At 35.5% G+C, this 23095-nt stretch overlaps 2 protein-coding genes across 8 annotated transcripts; one reads left to right on the plus strand and one right to left on the minus strand.

The window, feature by feature from the left end:
• Window positions 1-128: 128 nt before the first annotated feature.
• LOC124412874 lies at window positions 129-19750 on the minus strand. Of its 6 annotated transcripts, none has more exons than XM_046893063.1 (17): window positions 19576-19750; window positions 17264-17493; window positions 16407-16520; window positions 15013-15513; window positions 14585-14726; window positions 11581-14503; window positions 9515-11550; window positions 7769-7847; window positions 7394-7462; window positions 4285-4474; window positions 3950-4066; window positions 3693-3869; window positions 3407-3574; window positions 3181-3264; window positions 2242-2284; window positions 1857-1969; window positions 129-1761 (listed from the first exon to the last, which is right to left on the minus strand). In XM_046893063.1, exons 2-17 carry the CDS (start codon window positions 17399-17401, stop codon window positions 1621-1623), a joined length of 7035 nt encoding a protein of 2344 aa, XP_046749019.1. In that variant the 5' UTR covers window positions 17402-17493; window positions 19576-19750; the 3' UTR covers window positions 129-1620. The 6 variants fall into 6 exon arrangements, with proteins under 6 accessions (XP_046749019.1, XP_046749020.1, XP_046749021.1 ...); XM_046893064.1 differs by having other exon boundaries at window positions 11581-12463; window positions 12548-14726; XM_046893065.1 differs by having other exon boundaries at window positions 9515-11348; window positions 11469-11550; window positions 11581-14726.
• Window positions 19751-20437: 687 nt separating this feature from the next.
• Window positions 20438-22226, plus strand: LOC124413249. 2 transcript variants are annotated; one of them, XM_046893710.1, is made up of 5 exons: window positions 20438-20761; window positions 20963-21165; window positions 21263-21386; window positions 21548-21716; window positions 22041-22226. In XM_046893710.1, exons 1-5 carry the CDS (start codon window positions 20708-20710, stop codon window positions 22145-22147), a joined length of 657 nt encoding a protein of 218 aa, XP_046749666.1. In that variant the 5' UTR covers window positions 20438-20707; the 3' UTR covers window positions 22148-22226. The 2 variants fall into 2 exon arrangements, with proteins under 2 accessions (XP_046749666.1, XP_046749665.1); XM_046893709.1 differs by having other exon boundaries at window positions 20440-20761; window positions 21515-21716; window positions 22041-22220.
• The last annotated feature ends 869 nt before the right edge of the window (window positions 22227-23095 follow it).

Genomic DNA, 23095 nt, shown 5'->3' on the forward strand with positions numbered 1-23095 from the left:
ACTTCTTTTCTATCTCGAAATAGAGAGAATTTCATTACTTTACAAATTAATTATAAAATACTAATCAATACGACTGTGAGAGTTATTAATCAATATACGGGAGAGCTTTGTTTTCCAACTCTGTATACTTAATCTTAATTCGTTTAAAACTTTTATTACATAAATGCAGTTACAGTTATCGTATAAATAACAGAACTATATTTAAAATGATCTTGACAATGATATAATCTGAACGTGCGAGTGTTTCAAGCTTCCTATATTTCCGTATACATTGAACAAATGGAATAAGTTTGCAATCCAAGTACTTACACATGTATTTTAAACGGAACTATCAAATGATATCTTTAATCACTGGTTGGTGATTCTTTTTTTTTTTACATGTTCAACAACCCAGAGAATCTTTTGAAAAGATTCAACGATAAAAGTATTAGCAGCTAGCAACGATTTTAAATCTCACATAGATCAAATTTTTGCAACAAATTTCTTAAAGTTTAGAGTGACACTATTTTGGGATTGACGTTTTTACATTTCTCACACATTTAACCTATGACGATTGGATCTATATTCTTTTCGATAGGTGTATCGGATTAGGAAGACAAAGTATTCCCGGATTCCTTATTCATAATATTTATATTCAAACTTCGGAGGGTACATCCGTATTGAAAAGTTTGTGACACTAAAATAAGGTAGGGAAAAATACAAGCATGAAACTTTAGATTATAATACCAATTATTAATAATTCGATACAAGTTTCATTATTTTCAACTTGCATCGACACACGATAATCTAGCACAATACAATAGATATGAGTTGATCAATTATTTAATGTCATAATAAATATTTGATGAAGACTACTAAACCTATTATATTTCTTTCAAAAACTCTCAAATACAGGCAGACCGAGAAGTCAAATCTAAGAAGGAACGGAAAGAATGAACTAAATACAAAAAAAATTCTAAATTGTTTAAATATAAATACTGGATTCAAAAATATGCAGTCTTTACATAGTACCTGTGATATCATTTTGATTCTGTGACACATTATTGACATTCTGAAACACAGAATCCCTAAAAAATAATTGGCTTCATTACCAAAAATCAAATCTCAGTGACTAAAAAATTAATGATATATAATCACAGTACTGACTTGAATCAAAAATTGTCGAAATAAAAAATTTAATCGCACGAGATTGTATAAGCTTTGGATGAACTTCTTCTGAAAAGCTTTGATTTTGCTTACGATCTGCCATCTATTATCAGATATTCGTTTCCTAATCAGTGGAAATGAATTCAACAAAAAAACTATTGCATTGGACTACACAAATCTACCTGTGCAGCAAAAAATTTGGGTGAGTACGCTACGGAAAGTATAGGATATTAAAAAAATGATCTGTTTTTCACTTTGAGAATTGTAGTGCAACTCTCAGTGTCTTAATGGGTTTATCTTATAATTGAATCGTTGGTACCTGCCAAACTCTCATTTTGTCTTCCGGTAAAATGGATCATAGCAAACTGCTTTGTCTCATTAAATTTGAATTAATATATTCAAAATTTATTACTCTCCTAATTAGGTGCAGTTACGTCAATTGTTTTGTCTGGATGATCTGGGAACAAATTTGGGTCATATGTATTTGGTACGTGTAAGTGCGCTCTGTCCTTTGGTAGGATCCATCATTCTGTCCCAATTGGTATGACCTACAACGAATCCAACCGCACGCAATTTTTCTTGTTCTTTTCGTTCTTCCAAATCCGCCCATCGTACCTTTATCAGACCAGACAACGTCGTGTAATTTCGTCGAATTGAATCATTGCGACAATAATTTGGTTTATTCATGTTTAAAAATCAAGAAAACTCACTCTTTTTTTTCCTGACGTATCTTCCATATTATAATAATCAGGCACCTGAAGGAAATCTTCCATTGTTTGAGGACGATTTTCGTTTTTCTTTTTAGCTAAACCATCTAGACGATCTGCACAAAAATACCATGCCCAATTATCACTACTCGATTAACCACATGTGTAACATAAAGTTTTTTCCTAATTATTTCTCTTCAAATATAGGTCATACAGCTGAGCACAGATGATAATGTTGATCAACGAACTTTCCAAATGTATGATATACACTAGAATAAATTTGAAAGGTCAATTCCGTATTTTATGAGAAATGATTTCTCCAAGTACTGTATTTTGTGTTCCAATCAATCATCTAATTGTAAATTAAGAGTTTAAAATTCACACTCACCTAACTTATTATCGGCATCCATCTGTTCCCACTTGCTGATTCCCTATAGTTGATAGAGCAAACCAAAATGAAAAATCAGTATTACCATGAAAACAGATTAAAACACATTGAGATATGAACTTGATTGAATATGTACAGACCCTTAGATTGATTCTTATACAGTGACTAGGCTACCGGTGTGGTATGCTGCCACACTTGTTTAACATAGGAAATAGATATCATGAGTAGCCTTGAATGTATCAAAATCAATTTAAGGGTCTGTATATGTCAAGTGAAACATGAGAAAATTGTCTTGATGAAACTGAAGAGATAACTAAAGAAATTTTACATGCCTACAAAGGCAACATTTGCAATTAAGTAATTCTTATTCACATGTATTTTATGAAGTTAAAACTAGCAGCCAGAGTTAACAGCCAAACATGTAAAACTTTTTGGAAATAGAGAAAAAAAGCAGTTCACTTCTATCCTCGTAATTCTATAAAAGTATTGGAGTTTCAAGATATTTCACAAAATTTAGATTTTCGGACTACATTACCTCATTTGAATGAACATTAGAAAGTTTACCTGCTCATTCTGGTTACTAGCTTCAGCCTCGTGCATATTTTTTGTCATCGATTTTTAAAAGTGCAATAAAAACTACTATACTTCAAGTGCGATGAATTGAATATTTGATAAGTTGCTGATTTTAAAGTGGAAAGGAAATAAGGCCCAGGTCCAACATTAAATATGAGATTCAGACTGAAGTTTGAGATCTGTTGTCAGTACTTTAAGTCGCTCAAATATTATAAGAAATCATGAAATAATTCGGAGATATTATATGGATGTTTATGCTTCTCATACTTCCTTTTATAACTCCCATACATTCAAAACCTAAGCAAGATGAATGTTTCATAATAACTTCAGTTTATAGATAAAATTTTAGTGTTCTGTTGGACTTACAACTTGTTCGTCTTGACTATCCTGGCTATCATCATTTGGCTGGGTAGTTTCCTCGGGTGATTGGTGACTATCTTCCATATGAACCTAATGGATGTGAATTTGAGGGTCGTAAAAATCTTTTTATAATTACGGTTGAAAACGGAATGCATAATTAAATTATTTAAACGAATGCGTGTTTTAACTTGACTCTGTATCATAAACGATTATAAAAAAAAACAAGATAAACCTCATCGATTGCTTCTTCCTGGAGCATCCCATTAACATCCAGTTTCAAGTGGTGGTTAGGCGTTGGTTCAAAATAATCGACGATTTTATTGATTTCGTCCTCTGTACGATTATGAATATTCCGCTTCAAGCAAATGTGTACATCCATTTCCATCTCACATACATATACCTGATTAGTTGAATAGACGACTTTAGTTATTTTTTTCATTGATTTCATTCTATCTGTTTATTTAAGCTCGCGAAGACACATGATATGATTTGCCAATTTTCAACTTAATATGTTGTACCTGAAAGCCCTTAGTTTTAGCAAAGCTCCACATTTCCTCGTAATCAGAGATTTTTTCATTAATGCAATCCAAAATAATGAAATTGAAGTAGCCGTCCGTAATATTTTTTTTAAATGCCTTGACGAGAGATGTCAGGTAACTGGATTCCATTGCTTCTTCATACTCATAGACCATTTCCTGTGACCATTAAAATTCAATTTTGAAAAAATATGTTAGGATAAACTGAAAAATTTCTTATAGACTAAATATATACATACTTTTACAACTACTTTTTTGCCATTATCGTCCTTAGTTTCTTTCTCCTTTTCAACTAGAAAATAATCATCAAGGCTTAAAATTCTTGGAGCTGAACCACCTTGCTCGACTTCTTTATCCTACAAAAATTCAAAAGCGTATAAAAAACTTTCATAATCAATTATCCATGTATCAGAATTATGTAACATTTGATCAACCACAGAGATTCATATAGGGATAAATGTACAAGAACAGTCTACTGACAATATCCTTTGCATACAAAACTGAGGTGAAAACAAATTGTGCTTCAACTCAGCAACTGTAAAAGCACTACTTTTACCATAGATATGAACATTACCTTGATGAGCTTAGCAACAAATGACTTCCCACTGCCTGGTGGCCCTCTCAAAATAATCACTATCTTGGGTGGCCTAGTCTGACGTCCAGGCTGGAATAAAATATCGTCAACCATGGTGTAGTTTGGCATTCTCGGCAGTTCCATTTTCGTCGAAGTGGTCTCCGTAGAATCATTTTTAGCCTCTGAAGTACTGGAACAAGATGGAAGTCCTTGTGAGGCACTATTGTAACGCTTACAAGCAATTTTCAAAAACATTAACATCTCCATTATACACTCAATTCATTTATCAACCTTCAGGCTGAAAGAAAATTTAATACCAATAAGGAGAGGGTTGTTGATTCACGATAGCAGAAAAATAGGATGTTTGCAATATACAATGGTCTATTAATTCAAATGCCTTACTAGCACATAACTGTACTGCAGGCATAAGATTACCACTAATTTTATAATCAAGCTATAAATTAAGCAGAAACTATGATAATGCTGGACAATGTCAGTATTTCCGTACTGACATTGATTGCTGCATAGTTGATTCAATGAAAAGTGCTCACTACAGGTACTAGTGTCAGGCAAAGGATTTTTTCAAGAACGCATCTGTATGATTCAGCTTCAGTAAAATGTTGGAATTTGCTTTTGTTTCACAACTCTTACCATGTATCTCCACTGAATTTATGTTATTGTTACGATAAAATAAATTTGTTCATCGACATATCTGTCAGAGCTAAAACAATTCGCAGTAACGTAAATCCCGTAAAAGCTCACAAAGTGTAGTACTTAACACATAAGTAGTCTTGAAATAGGTAGTTCAACATAACTATTCCAAAGCATTTTGTAGTTTTGATTTGGAACTATTGTGGCAAAAATAGCAACGTAATCTAGTTGCCATAAATTTAGGTACTTCAAACAAATTTGGATAACGGAGCTGAATCAATATTCCAAAATAAGGAATATTGTATTCTGTGAGCCATAAAGAAAATAATGCACAGAGAACATCGAACGGTATTTCAGGAAAAAAAGCGCCAAGGCAACAATATTTTCATCCTGCATGTACTGCAGAGAGTATGCATGAGGACGTCAATCATGAGACCGCCTTGTGTAAGTACCATATCTCAGGTACCAGATATGAATGCAGAAAAATGAGTATCCGATTTAAACAAGTTACCTTATCTGTCTAGTGGTCTCAATGATCCATTTTTAGTAGAATAAGGCGCAAAGTGTTTACCATCCATCAAAAAGATGAATCAAATTATAAAATCTATTACTAATTACATTATAAACTAACTCAGGTTTCATTAAGTAAGCATGATTGAAAGTGTATGTGTTTTAGACATCAGTTATGTTGTCATCAGTAAAATATAATACAGGATCGTGCACTAAGTGTAAATATTCAGAGTGTGGGAAAAAGCTGAGAGAGAGTTGTACGGGGTCAATTTTTTCATATCTTTAGAACCAATGTGCAATCACAATACGGTACATACAGTCTGTCCAAAAACCTATTATGATTATAGTGAATGTGCCGGGCTACCCACGTACTGCTCACTAATATATGCATAATACTTTTTGATTCAACTGTATGAAAGAAAGATAGAACACACCCAGATTTCTCTCTCTCGTCACTCTCTGATGACTGGTGTTGCGTGTTCGAGTATTTTTATACTTCAGTGATTGCCGTACACTGATGAAACCAAAAATTTTAGAATAATCCCAAATACAGTTTAATATCAAACTTACCTGTAGAATAGGTAACATTTGTGAATATGAATTTTAATCGATGACATGTTAATAACACGTTATGTTGTATGTAAATGTTACTGATAATACAATTAAGATCATATTAAACTGTGGGTGGATTGATTCTAAACATTTTGTTTGTCAAACAGTACATCTCACTACTGAATATACAGATCTTTACAGCGATTGTCATTTGCTCCCAACAAACTAAATTATACTAAATTCAAAACGATTAATAAGGTAGATACTTGATAACTTATACTGTTTGCGCGAAATTCTGAGGCAACTTTTGAGGCAACAGAATGTATATGTTTGCAGGAGTCTCATTGTCAACAAAGCCAATTCGTGAAGGCATTGATCAACTTGCCTGCTCCAGAAATTATGTGAAAGCGATGGCAAGTTGTCAAGCTTGGACCACATATGTAAATTATTTTTGTGCACAAATACCAATGTGTGTCACTCATGGCAAACTACACCAATAGCTACAGAGTTCAGATCATTTTTGTGAGGCAATAAATATTACAGAGAAGCGAGTCATAAATAAATTCCTAAGAATTAAATAATGACGTTTCACGCTATTCTTAATCGTAAATGGCATGCAGCTGATTGCATCGATTATCCACAAACACAAGATAGTCAGTTCTTGGACACACACCAGGAAGTAGCTTTATTGCACATCGCAACAAAGTTTTGGGCCGCCAATCACACAATTTTAGGTGGTATAGGAAACACAAAGTAACAGTAGCATTTTTTCAAAGAGAAGCGATCAGCTGTTGCCCACTAATCGCAACATCTTGTCGCAGACAATGTCCCCACGATTTAATGTATAGGACTAATTTCGTGCAATTTCTTCAAGCGTCTAGTTTTCAAGAAGGTGTCCTAAGAAGATCTCTTAGTTTATATGGAACGATACACAATTCCAACAAAACTCATTGCAAAGACATTTTAGCAAGGTAAAAAAACAAGTTTCTCGCGAGAACTATAAAACCTATTCAAAATATTTTTGTGATAAGTTTCGGAGAACTCATGTTTGATTGCATATAAACTCAAAAAGATCTTCTTATGAAAATCCATAATCTCATGAAAACTATATTCACTGTGAATTTTTATTTACCGCCAACCCTAAAAAATGACTAAAAATATGTGGCTATGGATTCCTGATCTCTGATCAAATCTTTACCCATACACAGTCTTGTATAGCCATTCTAAAAAAATCACTGCATTCAAATTCTGTGAATGCGGAAGCTAAACGCTGCTTCCATTGATTCTCATGGCTCAGACGCACAATCATTGACTTTGAGTCCTCAAAACTTCTAATACTGGCATAATCATATCTGTTACTAAATATAATAATAGTGATAGAGAGAGAGCTGCATACCTGGTTTCCTGAGAAGTATTAGCGTTGTTTTTACTCTGGTGATCCGGATGATTTACGTTGCCCTTAGATCTAGTGGAATTCACATATTTTCAAATAGAAATGTTTCACAATACAGATTTTGTTAAATAAGAATTATACTCTAAATCTAGACAGCAGGTTTCAGCTTGTGATAATCACACATCATCAAGCTTCAACAGTGAAAATATAATATTTTATATGAACACATGTAAAGTAATACTGGTATCACAATCCATCAAGCAATCTTTGAAAATTTCACCTTCCGATACATTTGTTAAGTAATTTGTGAAGGCTAATCGCTTAGTAACTCAATAAGTAATTGCATTCTCAGCAACAGGTGCTCTTTGATCAAATTACCTGTCGTCATCTCTGTTGCATTCTTTATTTTGTTCCACTTTCATTCGGTCATTTCTGTCACTTGTGTCTCGATTTTTATCTATAAGTGGAATAAAGAATTAGTTCGTGAATTTAAAAATACAGTCCACCATAAAAACAGATATGTACAACTAATTTCACAATACTAGTTGAGTGAAAATCTTAAATTGATTTGCCAATTTTAGAAATATCACATTTTGCTAACTTAATTCCAAACAGTCAGTACGCGTCAGGCGTTCTTAAGGGGGGCTCCATCAAACAAAGGAGTTATATTGATTGCAGATAGTTGTCGATTATTTTTGCAGGTGTATTTTTGTGCTCCGCAAACCATGCTATGGAGTTCGAAGCGGTAAAAAAATATTTGAACCCCGCCCATTTTCCATGTTCACCGAAAAGCAAGACATCAAAAATCTATAACGATTGTTTGGAATAATGAACTGAATGTGCCCAAATTTCAATCAAGGATATAGAAAACTGTAGAAGGGGATGCACTTTGGAGTATCCATAATGTTGTTTTTTGTAGATTTTTTAATGTTACTTTTTTTTCGGAAACTGTAGTCAATTTCATGTAGAAAAAGTCCTACAATGTTATTAATACTTACTGTGAATACTTTGAGAGGTATACGTTTACTCCACTGGATCTACTGCAATACATATACGTATAGTAAACACTGTTTACTCAAACAATTTTCACTACACAGTGAAAAAAAAAAAAATTTAGGCGGTTCAATAAAACTTTTGTATCAACTTTGATATTTTAAAATCATATTATTGACTGAAAAAAATAGGCAAATTTAAAGATGAATTTAAAAGTAACACAATTTATTATTCATTATATCACATTATAAACATGTTGAAATTACACAAACACCGATAAATAAATAAATAAATTTGAAATAAATAAAAATTGAAGTAAATAAAATACTTTTCTCTCTTAGTCTTTTGTGAAAAAACTGATTTATAAGTAGTAATTGCCAAATCTATTTTTGAAAATCCATATCTCCAAAACTATTCACAGTGATACTAACATTATAGAACCTTTTTTACATGAAATCAACAATAGTATACAACAAAAAGTAACATTAAAATATCTTCAAAGAAGAAATTTTTGATCCTTCAATGTGTATCTCCACCTACAGTTTTCAATATTTTTGGTTGAAATTTGGGATGCAAGTTCAATTCACTATTACAAACAAACAGTCGTTTCAGATTTTTGATATCTTGCTTCAAGTCGAATATAGAAAACTGGCGGGATTTAAATATTTTTTTAATTCTTCAAACTCCATGGCATATTTTTTGAAGCACAAAAATGCACGTAGAAAAAAATCGACAGCTATCTGCGACCTACGCTTCATGTAACTGCTTTGGCCGATGAAGCCCTCCCTTGAATATCCTGCAAAATCAGGAGTAAGGCCAATATTTTTTTGTATGGTAGGCCTGAAAAAGTACTTTCCCATCTCGTAAATACTCACTGAGCCAATCTGCAGTGCCTGCTTCTTTATAGGCTCACAAAGTAAATAGATACTCCCTCAAACAGTGTTTTCTTAGCGATTCTACTAATTGTAAATACCAAACGTGATACACGTCATTTGAAAGAAATGAAAAACAAAAACGATATTGAATTTTGTATCAACAATAAGTTTAATTCCTATAATATTATGTTTGAAACAATTAGAATAAAAACTGAATCGAATAGTACAAAAAAATATAACAAATAAGCTGAAATACCTCTACGATCACTTCCGTCTTTCCATGAACGGTCTTCTCGATCGACATCACGTCTATATTCATGATCTCTATCATCACGATCTCTGTCATCGCGGCCTCGGTCTTTCTCACGTTCACGGTCACGTTCCTTGCGATCTTCCCTGTTATCTCTATCTCTCCTAGCTCTTGAGTCTCTGTCGGATGGTCTTCGATCATCGCATTCAAAAGATCTTCTGTCTGTCCTGGGCCAATCACATTCTCTTAAATGTGGTTTATCAAATTTGAAATCATCTCGTAATTTTCCTCGACCTTTCCATTCATGATCACGTGCAAATAATCTCAACCTTTCATCATATTCCTTCAAACTTTGTTCGGTTTCCTCCCAATGTTGGAAATCTTTTCGTGGTATTATTTCATGTTCAGGCACCACAGGTTTTAAATTACCATGACCATAATCAAATGTCTCAACTGGAGTTATGTACTCGTGTACAACAGCTTTCGTCAGGTGGCCATAATCTATAACTTTTTCAGGTATGATTTCAGTGATCATCTTATTCACTGCACTTCCACCATGGTTATAATTAAATTGTTTTCCAACACAAAATTCGTCAATGCCTGAACCAGGGGCTGGTCTTCGGCGATCATCATGATCACTCAATCTATCACGAAATCCTGAGTCAAATTGTGAGTTGTTTTTATTTTCACGTAAGCCAGGATCAAATCCTAATCTCTGTTCACTGCTACGTGTCATGTTAGAATCTGAACTCCCTAGTCCATCTGGCACAAATGGAGGTCTTTGTTCTATAACGTTACCCTCCATTCTGGGATCAAAATTACTTGACCCACCGTGCGCGCCAGGATTTTTTTCCAAACCTCTCCGACCACCCTGCATGAATGGTTGTTGCTCTGGGCTTTCTTGAGAATGTGGTGGATTTGACGATGATCCACCATGCCGAATGAGTGGCCTTTGTTCATTATTCATTGGTCCGCCTTGCGCAAAAGGCAAATTTTGTCCTCCATCACCTGGAGTGTCTTTTTCAAATGGTGATCTTGGTTCCATTACTCCTTGGCCAAATGAAGATCTGTGGTCCACACCTGTAGGCCTACCCTGTGGAAATCCTACACCTGGACCAAACTTAGACCTTTGATCCATTGGCATGCGCACCTTCGGATCAGACTCACCAATTCCAGATATTCGCCTATCAACAGTTTTGGTCTCATCTATATTAATACTGCTTGACTCAAAGTCCTTACCACCTTGATTAAGAATATTGCCAGACACATGTGGTAGATCAAATTTTGGTTGTTTATCAAATTGAAGTCCCAAAAGAGATGGAATTGCTGGTCTTTGAGCATCATTTGGACCTCGTAGCCCAAAGCTTCCATCATTTGGCCCTCTCGGCCTGAACTGTCCATCACTGGAGTCTCTGGATATTGCAAATGGTGGATTCATTGGTAGTCGTTGACTAAATGGTCCACCACCAGGCCCTCTTGGTCCAGAGAAACCACGTCCCATAGGACTGAATTGCTCAGTAGTTGAGCGACCTCCTAGTATACTATCATTTGGACCTCTTGGATTAGGTGCATTAAACTGATTGTCATGGATACCTTTTGAATCACATTGGTCTGAACCTCTTGATCTAAACTGACCATCACCTAATCCTCTGGACCCAAAGGGTCCTTCATTCAGACTTCGTGGGCCAAACTGAGTATCATTTGGTCCCCTTGGACCAAACTGAGCTTCGTTCGGACCTCTTGGACCAAACTGAGTGTCGTTCGGACCTCTTGGACCAAACTGAGCGTCGTTCGGACCTCTTGGACCAAACTGAGCGTCGTTTGAACCTCTTGGACCAAACTGAGTATTGTTTGGACCTCTTGGACCAAACTGAGTATCATTAGAACCTCGTGGACCAAACTGAGCATCGTTCGGACCTCTTGCACCAAAATTACTATTATTTGAAGCTCTTGCACTAAAGAGAATGTCGTTTAGACCTCTGGGGCGAAATGGAGTATCACTCGGACCTCTTGACCCAAACGGGAGACCTCGTGGCCCAAATGGATTGTCCGTGGGACCCCTAGGTCCAAATTGTCTATCATTAGGAGTTCTGAATTCAAAACGGTTTACATTTGGAACCCTGGGTCCAAATTGGTCAATATTAGGGGCTCCGGGTCTGAATGGACCGCTTGATGATCCTGGACCATCGAAAAATAGAGGATTCGGTCCTCGTTGTGGGATCAAGGGTGGTGGTCTAGGACCGGATGAGTTGACACTCGAGTCACAATTTGGTTCACTTGATCTGAATGCTGGCATATTTGGAGTTTCTGTCAAAGGTCCTAGATTAGGAAGTTCTGGCGGGGGTTCCATATTCAAATCTTCAGGTTTTGGATCATTTTCACCCATGAAAGGTAAAGCATTTCGATCTTCTCCATCAGTCTTTACCTCATCAAGTGCCCCTGTAGGCTTATCATTGTCATCTTTTGACTGGTCTTGATCCTTGTTATCACTTTCCTGAACTACGTTCTTAGAAGGAGATTTTGCTGCTTTTTCCTCATCTTTTTGACTTGAACTCTCCGAATTTGTTACAAGACCACTATTCTGACTAGCGGAATTATTATTGGTACCAGCATTTACATTGTCATTTAAATCCTGTTCTGAAAATTGAGTATCCATCCACGGTGGTTTCTCCAGTGGTAAAATATTGCTTGGAAGCTCAAGTTGCGAAATTTGATCCTTTTCCAAAGCATTATTTCCTTGCTCAGAATTGTTTGATCTACAAATAGTTTCCGCCTGCTCATTCATAGCTCCACCTTTATCCCGATGCTTAAAACTTTCTTTGTCCTTTGAACCCAAATCTCCTGACTGGTCGACTGTTGATTCATCATTTCTAGTTCCACGTTCCAGATCCTCTTGCCCTCGAGGTCCAAATTTGCCTTGACTTCTTGGCGGACCAAATTCATTTCCAGAAATACCAAATTCTTTTCCAGGTGGACCAAATTCTTTTCCAGGTGGACCAAATTCATTTTTAGGGGGGCCAAATTCATTTCTAGGAGGACCAAATTCATTTCTAAGAGGACCAAATTCATTTCTGGAAGGGGCAAATTCATTTCTGGGTAGACCAAATTCAGCTTTGGGAGGAGCAAATTCATTTCTTGAGGGTGCAAACTCTTCCCTTGGTTTCAGCTTATCCAGACTGGAACTTACGAATGTACCAAATTCTATACCTCTAGAAGACTGTGGACCGAAGTTGTTATTACTATGGAGTGTTCCCAAACTTCTGGCACCAAAATCTCCTGGTCCACGGGACATCAAATTTTCGGAACCTCTGTGTCCTAGTCCAACATTTTTTGTTCCTATATCGCCAAGATTTCTCGATGTGTATGGTAATTCTCCTGTAATCTTCTTGAAGCTCTCACTGAGTGAACCAATACTATTTTGTCTAACAGGATTAAATACATCATCCCTTGGCTTGAAAACATCCATAGCAGCCCGTCGTTTTTCCATAAGTTTTCTCAGTTCTGGTGTGATATTATCAGAAGCTTCAAATGGCCTAACATTTTTGTTCGATCCTCTAGAATTATCTCCAAAACTATCACGCCGATTATCATTCATATAATTAAGATCTTTGGAGTCAAAAGGATCAGAAATATCTAATCGATCATTTCGGCTGAAACGTTCGTTTCCTAGACCAAAATTATCACTTCCAAAGGTAGAACTTTTATTGAAATTGTCCCTATCATTAAATCGGTTACTTCCAGGTTCAAATCTTTCATTGCCCAAGCTTAGACGATCATTACTAGATCCCCGAAGACTATTACTAGAACCGAAACGATCCAAACCAGTTCCAAATCTGTCTTTAGACAGTGCCCTAAACTGATCGCCAAGTGAACTAGACCCAAAACGATCATTATTCGATGAGAACCGATCAACATCTGATCCAAAGCGATCATTTTTCGCTGAGAATCGATCAGTATCTGATCCGAAACGATCGTTATTTGACCCATAACGATCACTTCCTAGACCAAAGTTACTGTCATCATGTCCACTGCGGTTTACTCCCAAACCAATGCGGTCATTGCGGCTGAATCTGTCACTACTGGGAGCAAACGTGTCATTATCTCTCGCAAAACGATTGATTCCTGAATCTCGCTCTTCACTGAGGCCGAAACGGTTTTTTCCTGAATCTCTGTCTTCGCTCGTGCTAAAGCGGTCATTTTCCTGGCGACGTTGGTTTCCTGGACCACTATGATCATTAGTACCAAAGTCGCTACCTGGTCTAATTGTACCAAATCGATCGGCTGGTTGATTATAACGCTCATTGTCAGATCCAAATTGGTTACCTTCGAGACGATTACTCATGCCAAATTCACTTTTTTGTGTGTCTCGATCATAAGGATTGTTTCTTGTTGAGAATTGACTTCCTAAAGTAGTGCGGTCACTCATACCAAAACGATCACCTTTTTCATCAGTACGATTAGTAACAGATTGTAAATTGTCACTGCTTTGAGAAAATTGTTCATTACCCCCAAAACCGTCTTTTTTGTCACCACTCGGACCGAATAACGGCGGAGGTCTATCATGGATATTACGGTCATTTTGTTTCATTCCCGAGTCCAACATTTGCCTTGAATCATTAGCTCTAAATCCTGGTGGTGGTTGAGAAAAATTCATGCTTGAATTTCCCAGATTTGGAGGAGGCAGAGAAAAGTCATTGCCAACCCCTTGGCTTACTTGAGGTAATTGGGGAACTTGAGGAGACTGTCCAGCTATAGCTGGACCAGCAATTCCTGGCAGAAACTGGAAACCACCGTAACTTGGGGCTGCTATATTAGCATTATATTGAGCAGCCCACTGCTGCGCAGCCCATGCAGCTTGTGTCATATTGCTTGTCATAGTTGGAGCAATCATTGCAAGTGGCTGCGGCATAGTAGGTTGTTGTGTCGGAGGTGCTACAGTACTCGTGTTACCCGGTAACTTCGAAGAACTTTCTGCATCCTGCTTCCCAGTCAGCCCTAAGGTTTTACCAATTCCTAGTAAATTATTAATCAAACCCTGATTTTCGCTGCTTGATAAGATGTTTAATATCTTGTCACCTCCAGGAATATTTTTCGTCTTCTCAGATTCTACCTTCGATGTCAGCTTTTGTTGTTCACGTTTCTTACGCATTTGCTCTCGACGTTCGATTAGCTTTTCCCGCCATGACGTCCACTTTGCTTCATACTGTTTATATTGTGTCTGAAAAGAAAGGATTAGTTTGGGTTATCAAAACTTGGATTAGTCATGTTTCTACAAATTGAATCAATTACATTCTGTCAGCACGTTTCTATTCAAACCTAAATTCAATCATTATACTGTTTATCATATACTATACTGGCTTGATGATAAATCGGATTGATTAATTATGAAATCAGAGATTTATTCTATTTTATCTTAATGCGCACTAGAAGAATTTAGCAGACTAATTGGTAATGTAGAATAATTCTTAAATAATGTAGCATAAGTGATTTAAACAATCACCTACCTTATCAGGGTGATTCGCGTTCTGTTGTTTCCACTTATTGAATTGTTCTTCCCATTGTTTAAACTGAGCATCAAACGTTTTCTCCGCTTCTGTCAACTCTTCCTCTTCAAGTTTGGTCTTCTTAGCACTACCAAAATCATCTGACGCATTAATACCTCGTTTCTCACCTGACAAACTAACACCCTGTGGTTCTTGAGGGTTTGGCGCTTGTGGGGGTGGTTGCCCTGGGGGTAAAGGTGGTGCTTGCGAATAATTTGGAGCAACTGTAGCGCTATAATCAGAGTTTTGTGACTTAGCTGGAAATAATGGAAGATTGTTTTGATGTGGGGGAGGCATATTCGCATATTGGAATGGTTTATTGTTATCTGGTGGTAAAGGAGGTTTTGTATGTTCTTCTTTAGGAAGGGGAGGGAGAGGTTGTGAACTTGGCAGTGGCGGCGCCTGTGTTACATTTGGCAGGGTTAAACCCTGAGCCGATAACTGCTTCATTGTCTCTTGATACTGAAACAAATCCAAGCATTATCAAAGTTATTAGGTATAAAATTGAGACTCACACTCATATTTACGCACTCATACATTCTGATCGAACATTTTAAACTCTAAATCTGTGTGATGATTAACACAAAATATATTCCTTTGAAATTTTGAAAAAATAGGTACAGAATAGAATTATTTCATAGTAAGAGAAGAGCCCTTGAAAAAATGATGATTGAAATGATGAAGTTTGTACGAGAATTGGAAAACACATGTCAGTTGCTGAAATGGTACTAGCGATAGTATAAAACATTATATGTATTTTATCTACGTAAGGTATTTAAAGTGTTGTACATTGATATCTCAAAATGGTTAGTGGTATTGAAAACTTCTATAAATCAAAATTGAATGGGTGAAGGGTGGTAGGTAATTGATTAGTATGCAGTTTCTTCTTTGTTGAGTAGCGTTAAAGACTCCAATGTCAGTTATTTTTTAGAATGGAAAAAAAAATTTAATTTTTGTTTCACTCACACTCAAGTGGATCGCGGAAAAGTAGGTATATCCTTGTCAGAGCAATCAGCAATCTAATCAAGTCTACTTCAAAAATTTTTCAACTTTCAAATTTATTTTCTCTTCAGACGTCTGGCAAAAAATGACCTTAAATGATAAGTTTTCAAATTTACTAGAATTTAAACTTCATGATTATGAAACCTTGAAAGTAGTGATCTGTTAAAAAAGAATTGTGAATATCTAGAAATCTTCAAGGCAACTTTACTAAAAAAAATCCATGCCATATGAATACCTACCCCCTTCTCACTAATCAATTTTCATCTATAGCTAACAATCCAGTTAAATGAAAGTTTCAGATGTTCTCATTCAATATGACGTGTATTAAATTATTTTCAAAAATTTATCCTTACCTTTTCACCATATTGTGCTTGCCATTGTTGAAATTGCTGTTGCCACTGCTGCCACTGGGTCCAATTTTGCTGCTGAGCAGCCGCCCATTGTTCAGCAGTATAGCCACTTGGAGCCTGATTAAGGTTTTTTGATGAATTACTCGTGATCAAAAATTAATGGTGAAACTGTAGCACATTAATATGTCCAAAGATAATTGTTAAGTGGTTCAAACAAAGGAAACCTTAGACGTTTAATGAGATAATATGGCAACGTATTTTCAGCACGGTAATGTCCCTTGGATATGCGATTTTTTCAAGAAATAAAAGGCATTGTGTACAGAGCAAACGATGAATCAAACAATTATTCTTAGACAAAAACAGTTATGAATTTATGTTGTGAAAGTGGTGTATCTCGATGAAAAATTTGAATAAAGTAATTTCATTACAGCATATTACGAAATTCTTTAAATGTTACTCGTGTGTGAATCAACATCCGGGAAAGCCAATATTGATAGTCAGATCTTGTGTTTGAGACAGTTCAATGTTGCCCTCACATCTGACTTGATTAGTGGTGAGCCTTTCTGAAGACCTCCTCAAACACAAGAGCTGATTAGCAATACCAGTTTAAGAGCTTGTTTTTCATACCCAGGGCAGAAAAGTGTATCGGTTTCAAAAAGTTTCACTTTGCTTGAAGAATGCCTGATCTTCATAAATAATCAATTATTGCAAATGCTTGATATGAGTATACCTGTGCAATATTTCTAACAGTTTTCAACACATTTAAGTTCGCATACCATTTGGGTCTTTATTTTTGGATAAACAGGGCAAGTACAAGTAAATTTGTCAAATTTCAGGCACGAGTGAGATAATATACTTACTGGCTGGTTATAATATTGCATATAGGACTGCATCATAGCCATAGGATCTGCTCCTGGTGCAGTGAAGCCAGCTGGTGTGGGAGGCATTGGTGCTGACATGGCACCAGCCGGCATTTGCCATTGGTTCCAATTTTGCATTTTGAAACCCTCTGTCTTTTTAGCATTTGCTTTTACAAGCTTGCTACTTGACTTGCATGTCGACTTTTAAACCGCAGTTTTCCGTTTGGATGCTATTTTATGATGGGAGAAAAGGCTTGTTACAAAATTACATACAACTTTGTGTACGATTAATCACATATTAACATCATAAATCAAATAGGTTTTCCCGTAAAAACTCTCGACCAATAAAAGTTTTCATTGGTCGTGAAATGTCGTGTATCTGAATTTGTCAAGAAATACATGTATTTTTAAATAAACATTGAATTCATAAACGAAATACGCCATTCAAGGAATTTCAAACAACCAAACAAAAACCAGGATCCCCACATATGGCACTTTGACAAAAACTCAAAGCATCTGCAAGATGCAAATATGTTGTTGATTCAATTATTTAACTCTATTACTATCCAAACAGTAATCACACGTTTCCAAACAATTACTCTGATCTCCTGCACAGAGGAAACATTATTCAAGTACCATTTTACAGAAACTTCAACGAAATATAAAATAGCAAACAACCTATTCAATATTTCACATGAATTTCAGTTCAAAAGTACGAATTATCAACTTGAGTGGCTTACGAAAAGGTAAGATGTTCAGATATCACACATGCATATCAATTATCCATTTAAAATGTTTTGGTTAAAAATTTACATGTACGATAATTACATATAAAAACCACTGTAATTGAGAGATATCAATTGAACGATAGACCAACAGGCTATCCTGACTGGTTGAATCATCAAAACAAACTATGCATGACGGGTTATTTTGCATGTAAATATACTTTTCAATTTCACGACTATAAATAATTCTAGATACCCAAATATTGCAGCGCTATATACGAATAATGAGGACAATACAGCCAAAGATGTGTATTGTGAATACATCTGCAAAATCATTGCAGGCAACAAAACTATGATGAGAAATAAACTTCACGTTTCCATTTCTCATAAAATTGATAATTCTTGTTACATAGTAGCGCACGCATATTTAATATTACTAGTAAATATAGACAATACATTGCTGATTGAATGTACAGACCTTTAGATTGATTTTGACATATTCAAGTCCACTGTTGGCATTCATTTTGCATGTTAGACAAGCAGTAGCAGACTACCCCAGTGGTCTGGGGTATGTCAGAATCAATCCGACGTCTCTGTACATATGATTCACTAATATTGATGAATATTCTAAACGAAACATCAGCGCCAATTGTCGCTTGAAATCAGTAATCATCTAATGAAGTATATAATCAATTAATCTTATATTACGACGGCACAATTAAAGTGATGGTATAAAGGGCTAATGGGTTTTTCAAATGATAATTTGCTGCTAGATAGCACGTTTAAATCAATAGAAATAACTTATCACAAGTATAAAATATGTGATGAAACAAACTCTGGGATGTGTTTCGTATCGTTATGAATATTTCCGGTAAATTTTTAACAATATGTAGTATTTATCAACAAATACTACCTTACGTATAGACTTTGTTTTTGAGCAGTATAGGCGCTAAGCTGCCATGTTACTGCCATTTTCAACTAACGTAATAGAAACAAGAGTGAGACCGATATTTTCCACGTACTATCTGTGTCTGAAGAAGGAAGACGTATCAGTTACAATTGCAGGTACCTAATTTTAAAAACCTAAAAAAAAACCGCAAGCAAACTATGTTAATCAAATTTACAACTCCATAAGGGGACGGGATCGATGTTGTAACCATTCTGTAAATTTTCCAACACTGATTTTTCAACGTATGAAATTTTGTTGCAACTTTCTAAAAATGGGACCAACCACATTCGGGGAGCTAATCAATCACGACGAGAGAACTTGTGACAGATTGGAAAAGGATTTAGGTAAACTGTGTAATTATTAAGTGTACTCCACGGACATGTCCGTGGCAGGGAGCAATAGTTGCGGTGTTTACCCATTTCCCTATAGTGGAGCAATCGTTATTCTCTTTTTCAGAAACTGAAAACACGAGGTAATGAATTTCTTTAATAATGGAAACCGCTAACACGGTTTCGGCTGCGAGTGGAGACATTCAAGTTTCTTCCCAAAATTTTATGACCCTTTCCGAAGTCTCGCCGAATAAAATTTATTGTTAAAGATTACAATTAAGCTAAAAAATGTTCAGCTTTGGTACTCACAATTAATCCTGGTTGAAAGTAGTCGACACAGGATAAAAGATTATCACGTCTCCCGACACAGCACTTATGCAAATAATCAAAAAACACAGCACTTGTAACAATCCCAAGGAAACTGTACTACAAACATGGCTACGCAAGTTGCTGTGGGTTGGTGCTATAGCTGTCTGGAATGGTGGTAGGGCATAGAACTTATACTACAGGTTTCTCTCGTCGGATAACGAGAGTATCCGATAAGCAGTGGTGCACCATGTAACGTTCAAATTTAAGAAAGCTGACCCATGAAATATTTTCCGCCACTAGCGATTTGTGCATCCTTGCGATACCAGCGCCCTCTGCTACGAACAGATGCCTTGAACTGATCGTTGACCGACGGCTAAACTATCAGTAGAGCTACCCATCCGTCGACCTCGCGGATAATGCAGCCGAAGTAGTGAGACGAGATATATATCAGGCTATTCCATCTCTCTCACTCTCCATTTGATTGGCTGAGTGGAAACGTATCGTCCAATCAGATTTAGAGCGAGAGAGACAGATTATAACCGACATATACTTATCTCTCGCACCCCTACGGATACACTTTCTGTACACGCGAAGCTATCTCCATTAGTATATCCTCTACAGTGTATGAAAATAAGGCTGTACACGATTTTAGACCTTACGATTAGACTGATTGGGGTACAATTTTAGAGAATATACTGTATTTCTCTAAGGGTACAATATATGGTGCGCACTGCGCAGACTAGCACAGACGGAACCGACTTTACCGAACTGTCAGCGCCCCCGACGTCAGGCGTATATTATGTCAAACCAGTTTCACACACCACGCGTTCACAGAATCACTCCACAGACAACATATTCACTCAATGCTTTAGACAACGCTTTAGATGCTTTACGAACAGTTTTTGAGATAATTGATCATTAAAATTACAATAAACAGGTTAAAATGCGTACGCAATGAATTGGTCTAACAGAGGCATAAGTCCTAGCTAAATGTTAGAAAAATTATGTAGACTGTTCTAGCGAATAATACGTTATATCATGTATTATGCTCCTAACCTAAACTCACTGTTTTGTACGAACGTAATTTTTTGCCGGTAATTCCATTTGTAACATTAAATTATCAAAGAACAAAATGGCATGCCGTCAAGTGTTGAAAGCTATCATCAGAAGAACATGGCCTATCATGGTATGGTATTTTAAACTTGCAAACTGCAGTTCAGGTTTTCTACTTAAACCCGTAAATTGAACATTATCACAGCTTAAACAATATCATAAAAATTATCAGCCAAAGCAGATTTCCAAATTTTAGTTTGAAAATCTTCGATGATGCAGTTCCACTGTGTCCCCAAAATAACATTACTTGCATCTTTTATTATCCTATTTTTAGTATGCTTCGACAACATTGTTCGTTAACAGTACATCAACACAAAAACCATGTGCGGATCAAAAGCTAACCCTGGAGCCACCTGACTCTAAAACATTGTCATACGATTATATGATAAAACAGTCGACAATAGACGCTGTAAACACCGCCTCACAAGTATTGACAATCACATATTCTGCAATTGAATCAACAAGTAGAGAATATAGGTAAGATGCCAGTGAATTAAAAAATTACAGCAATGTGTCTACTCTGTAAGCCTGGTATGGAAATTTTACTCATGGTTTCCTATTTAAAATTCAACAGAAATATGTTGACTAAATTAATCGTCCTCATAAGAGAAACTCTAATATATGAAGTGTGCGATTCACATTGGGATATGATTGTGGAAGTACGAGCTGAGGTTCAACTTAAAAAGGATATTCTTACAGTGAGAATATTTTTAATTATTCAACAGTATTCCCAATGATTACATCAAAGTTTCAAAGATCTGATTGGGTAGAGTTCAGAAATTCCACATTAAAAAAAGTTTCAATAATATTTTTCCATAAATTTTAGAAACTGATTGGCTTTATGGATTATGCTCACAAGATGGCTGTTGCTGCATCCGAAACAACATATCTAGCAGGCATGGATAATCTATCGACAACACTATGCCAAAGAATTGATGATGCCTTGATAAATATGCAAAGAGAAATTGAACTCAACAAAGTCCTGGAAGAAGAATACTGCCAAGTTCAACAACAGTGTATCATAAAATGTAGAGAACGTTGTGAACATCAAATTATTAAAACTAAAACCTGAATTTCAATTTGTAGCACTTCGTTGTTAATTAACATTATTCTATATATCAATATTATATACCTCGGAGTATCATTGTGAAATTGAAAATTGTTCAATTGTCATACGCTGTACTTGGTTCTAGTTATTTAGCTCGCAAATATTTCATACCTTTCCATTGCAAAAAATTTAATTAATGCTTTAATGAGTTCATCACTGTGATGCATGATCAATTGAAATAGATCAAATAACTTAATCGTATGTTCCTTTACTAACATCTATTTTATTATCATTTTTCTTACAGCTACAAAAGAAGACGTTTTGCAGAACCAGCAAGAAAGGCCGATTTCTACACCAACCCTCAATTCAGATTTAGACCTGGACGAAATAGTTCATTCCGTTGATTCCTAGCTTCTGTAATTGTTTTAGTACGTAATGTTATAACATTTTTAATAAATATATACTGAAGTTTTACATATATGTTTCTTTCATATTCTGTAATACTGGCAAATTATATTTGCAGTGGCAGCGGAATTTGTCGTATTTGCAAGCAAGCACAAGATTTGTCATTATTGGGATCAAATGATAATTTAGTGAAGCATTTTATAGTGTTATTAATTTAATTTGATGCAGGTGCTACCCTATACACATATATAATTTTGAAAACTGCTAGGAACTGTTAATAATATTATCTGAGAATAAATTTTTTTAACAAATACACTTTTATTCGCCCAAATCAATAATAAATAACACATTTCATTGTCGAGATTATGAATAATTTTATAATGGAATGGAGTTTACAACGCTACGTTGTATTTGTGTTTAGATGCAAATACAGTATATATAATATGAATTACCAGTAATGTAAATTTTAGGATAGTATCAATAATCACTTAAGTTACATCACTACCAAATAACTCATTTGAACTATCTTGTCATAAAGATGACTAATCCTTTTTTTTGTCATGTTTATAAATGCGGAACTACTCTGTTGGCATTGTATTTATGATATTTTTCGTGCTTTATAGTAACTGGAATGATATTTAAGAAATGACTATTTCCGTGTTTAATTTCAGTAGACAATGTCAATCTAAAGTTGTGCGTTGTTCAACGATTATTATTCGAAAAATATAAGAGCACTGCACCCTTTTTTGTTACTCTAAACGAGATGATATTTTAAATTTAGGTTACAAATTTAAGTTATATCATATTTTAAATTTAAGTTACAAATTTAAGTTATATCAATTAACTTTCATATATTTATCGTATTTAAATTGTTCATCATTCCAATTGCTACTATGATTCGTTCTCGATCCCTTCTTTAATCAAGCCTAATAACTCTGAGATTTTATATGATCC

Source organism: Diprion similis, chromosome 12, assembly GCF_021155765.1.
Source record: "Diprion similis isolate iyDipSimi1 chromosome 12, iyDipSimi1.1, whole genome shotgun sequence".
In the NCBI taxonomy this organism is placed as follows: domain Eukaryota; kingdom Metazoa; phylum Arthropoda; class Insecta; order Hymenoptera; family Diprionidae; genus Diprion; species Diprion similis.

Excerpts from the sequence above, each read along its gene's own strand:
- LOC124412874 (XM_046893061.1), bottom strand. The coding sequence starts at position 17,401 with ATGCAAAATTGGAACCAATGGCAAATGCCGGCTGGTGCCATGTCAGCA. Across the intron at positions 4,067-4,284 it reads TTGTTGCTAAGCTCATCAAG|GATAAAGAAGTCGAGCAAGG; the intron begins GTAATGTTCATA and ends GAATTTTTGTAG. Across the intron at positions 1,970-2,241 it reads GGATGCCGATAATAAGTTAG|ATCGTCTAGATGGTTTAGCT; the intron begins GTGAGTGTGAAT and ends ATTTTTGTGCAG.
- LOC124413249 (XM_046893709.1), top strand. The coding sequence starts at position 20,708 with ATGGCATGCCGTCAAGTGTTGAAAGCTATCATCAGAAGAACATGGCCT. Across the intron at positions 20,762-20,962 it reads GAAGAACATGGCCTATCATG|TATGCTTCGACAACATTGTT; the intron begins GTATGGTATTTT and ends TCCTATTTTTAG. Across the intron at positions 21,717-22,040 it reads ACAACAGTGTATCATAAAAT|CTACAAAAGAAGACGTTTTG; the intron begins GTAGAGAACGTT and ends TTTTTCTTACAG.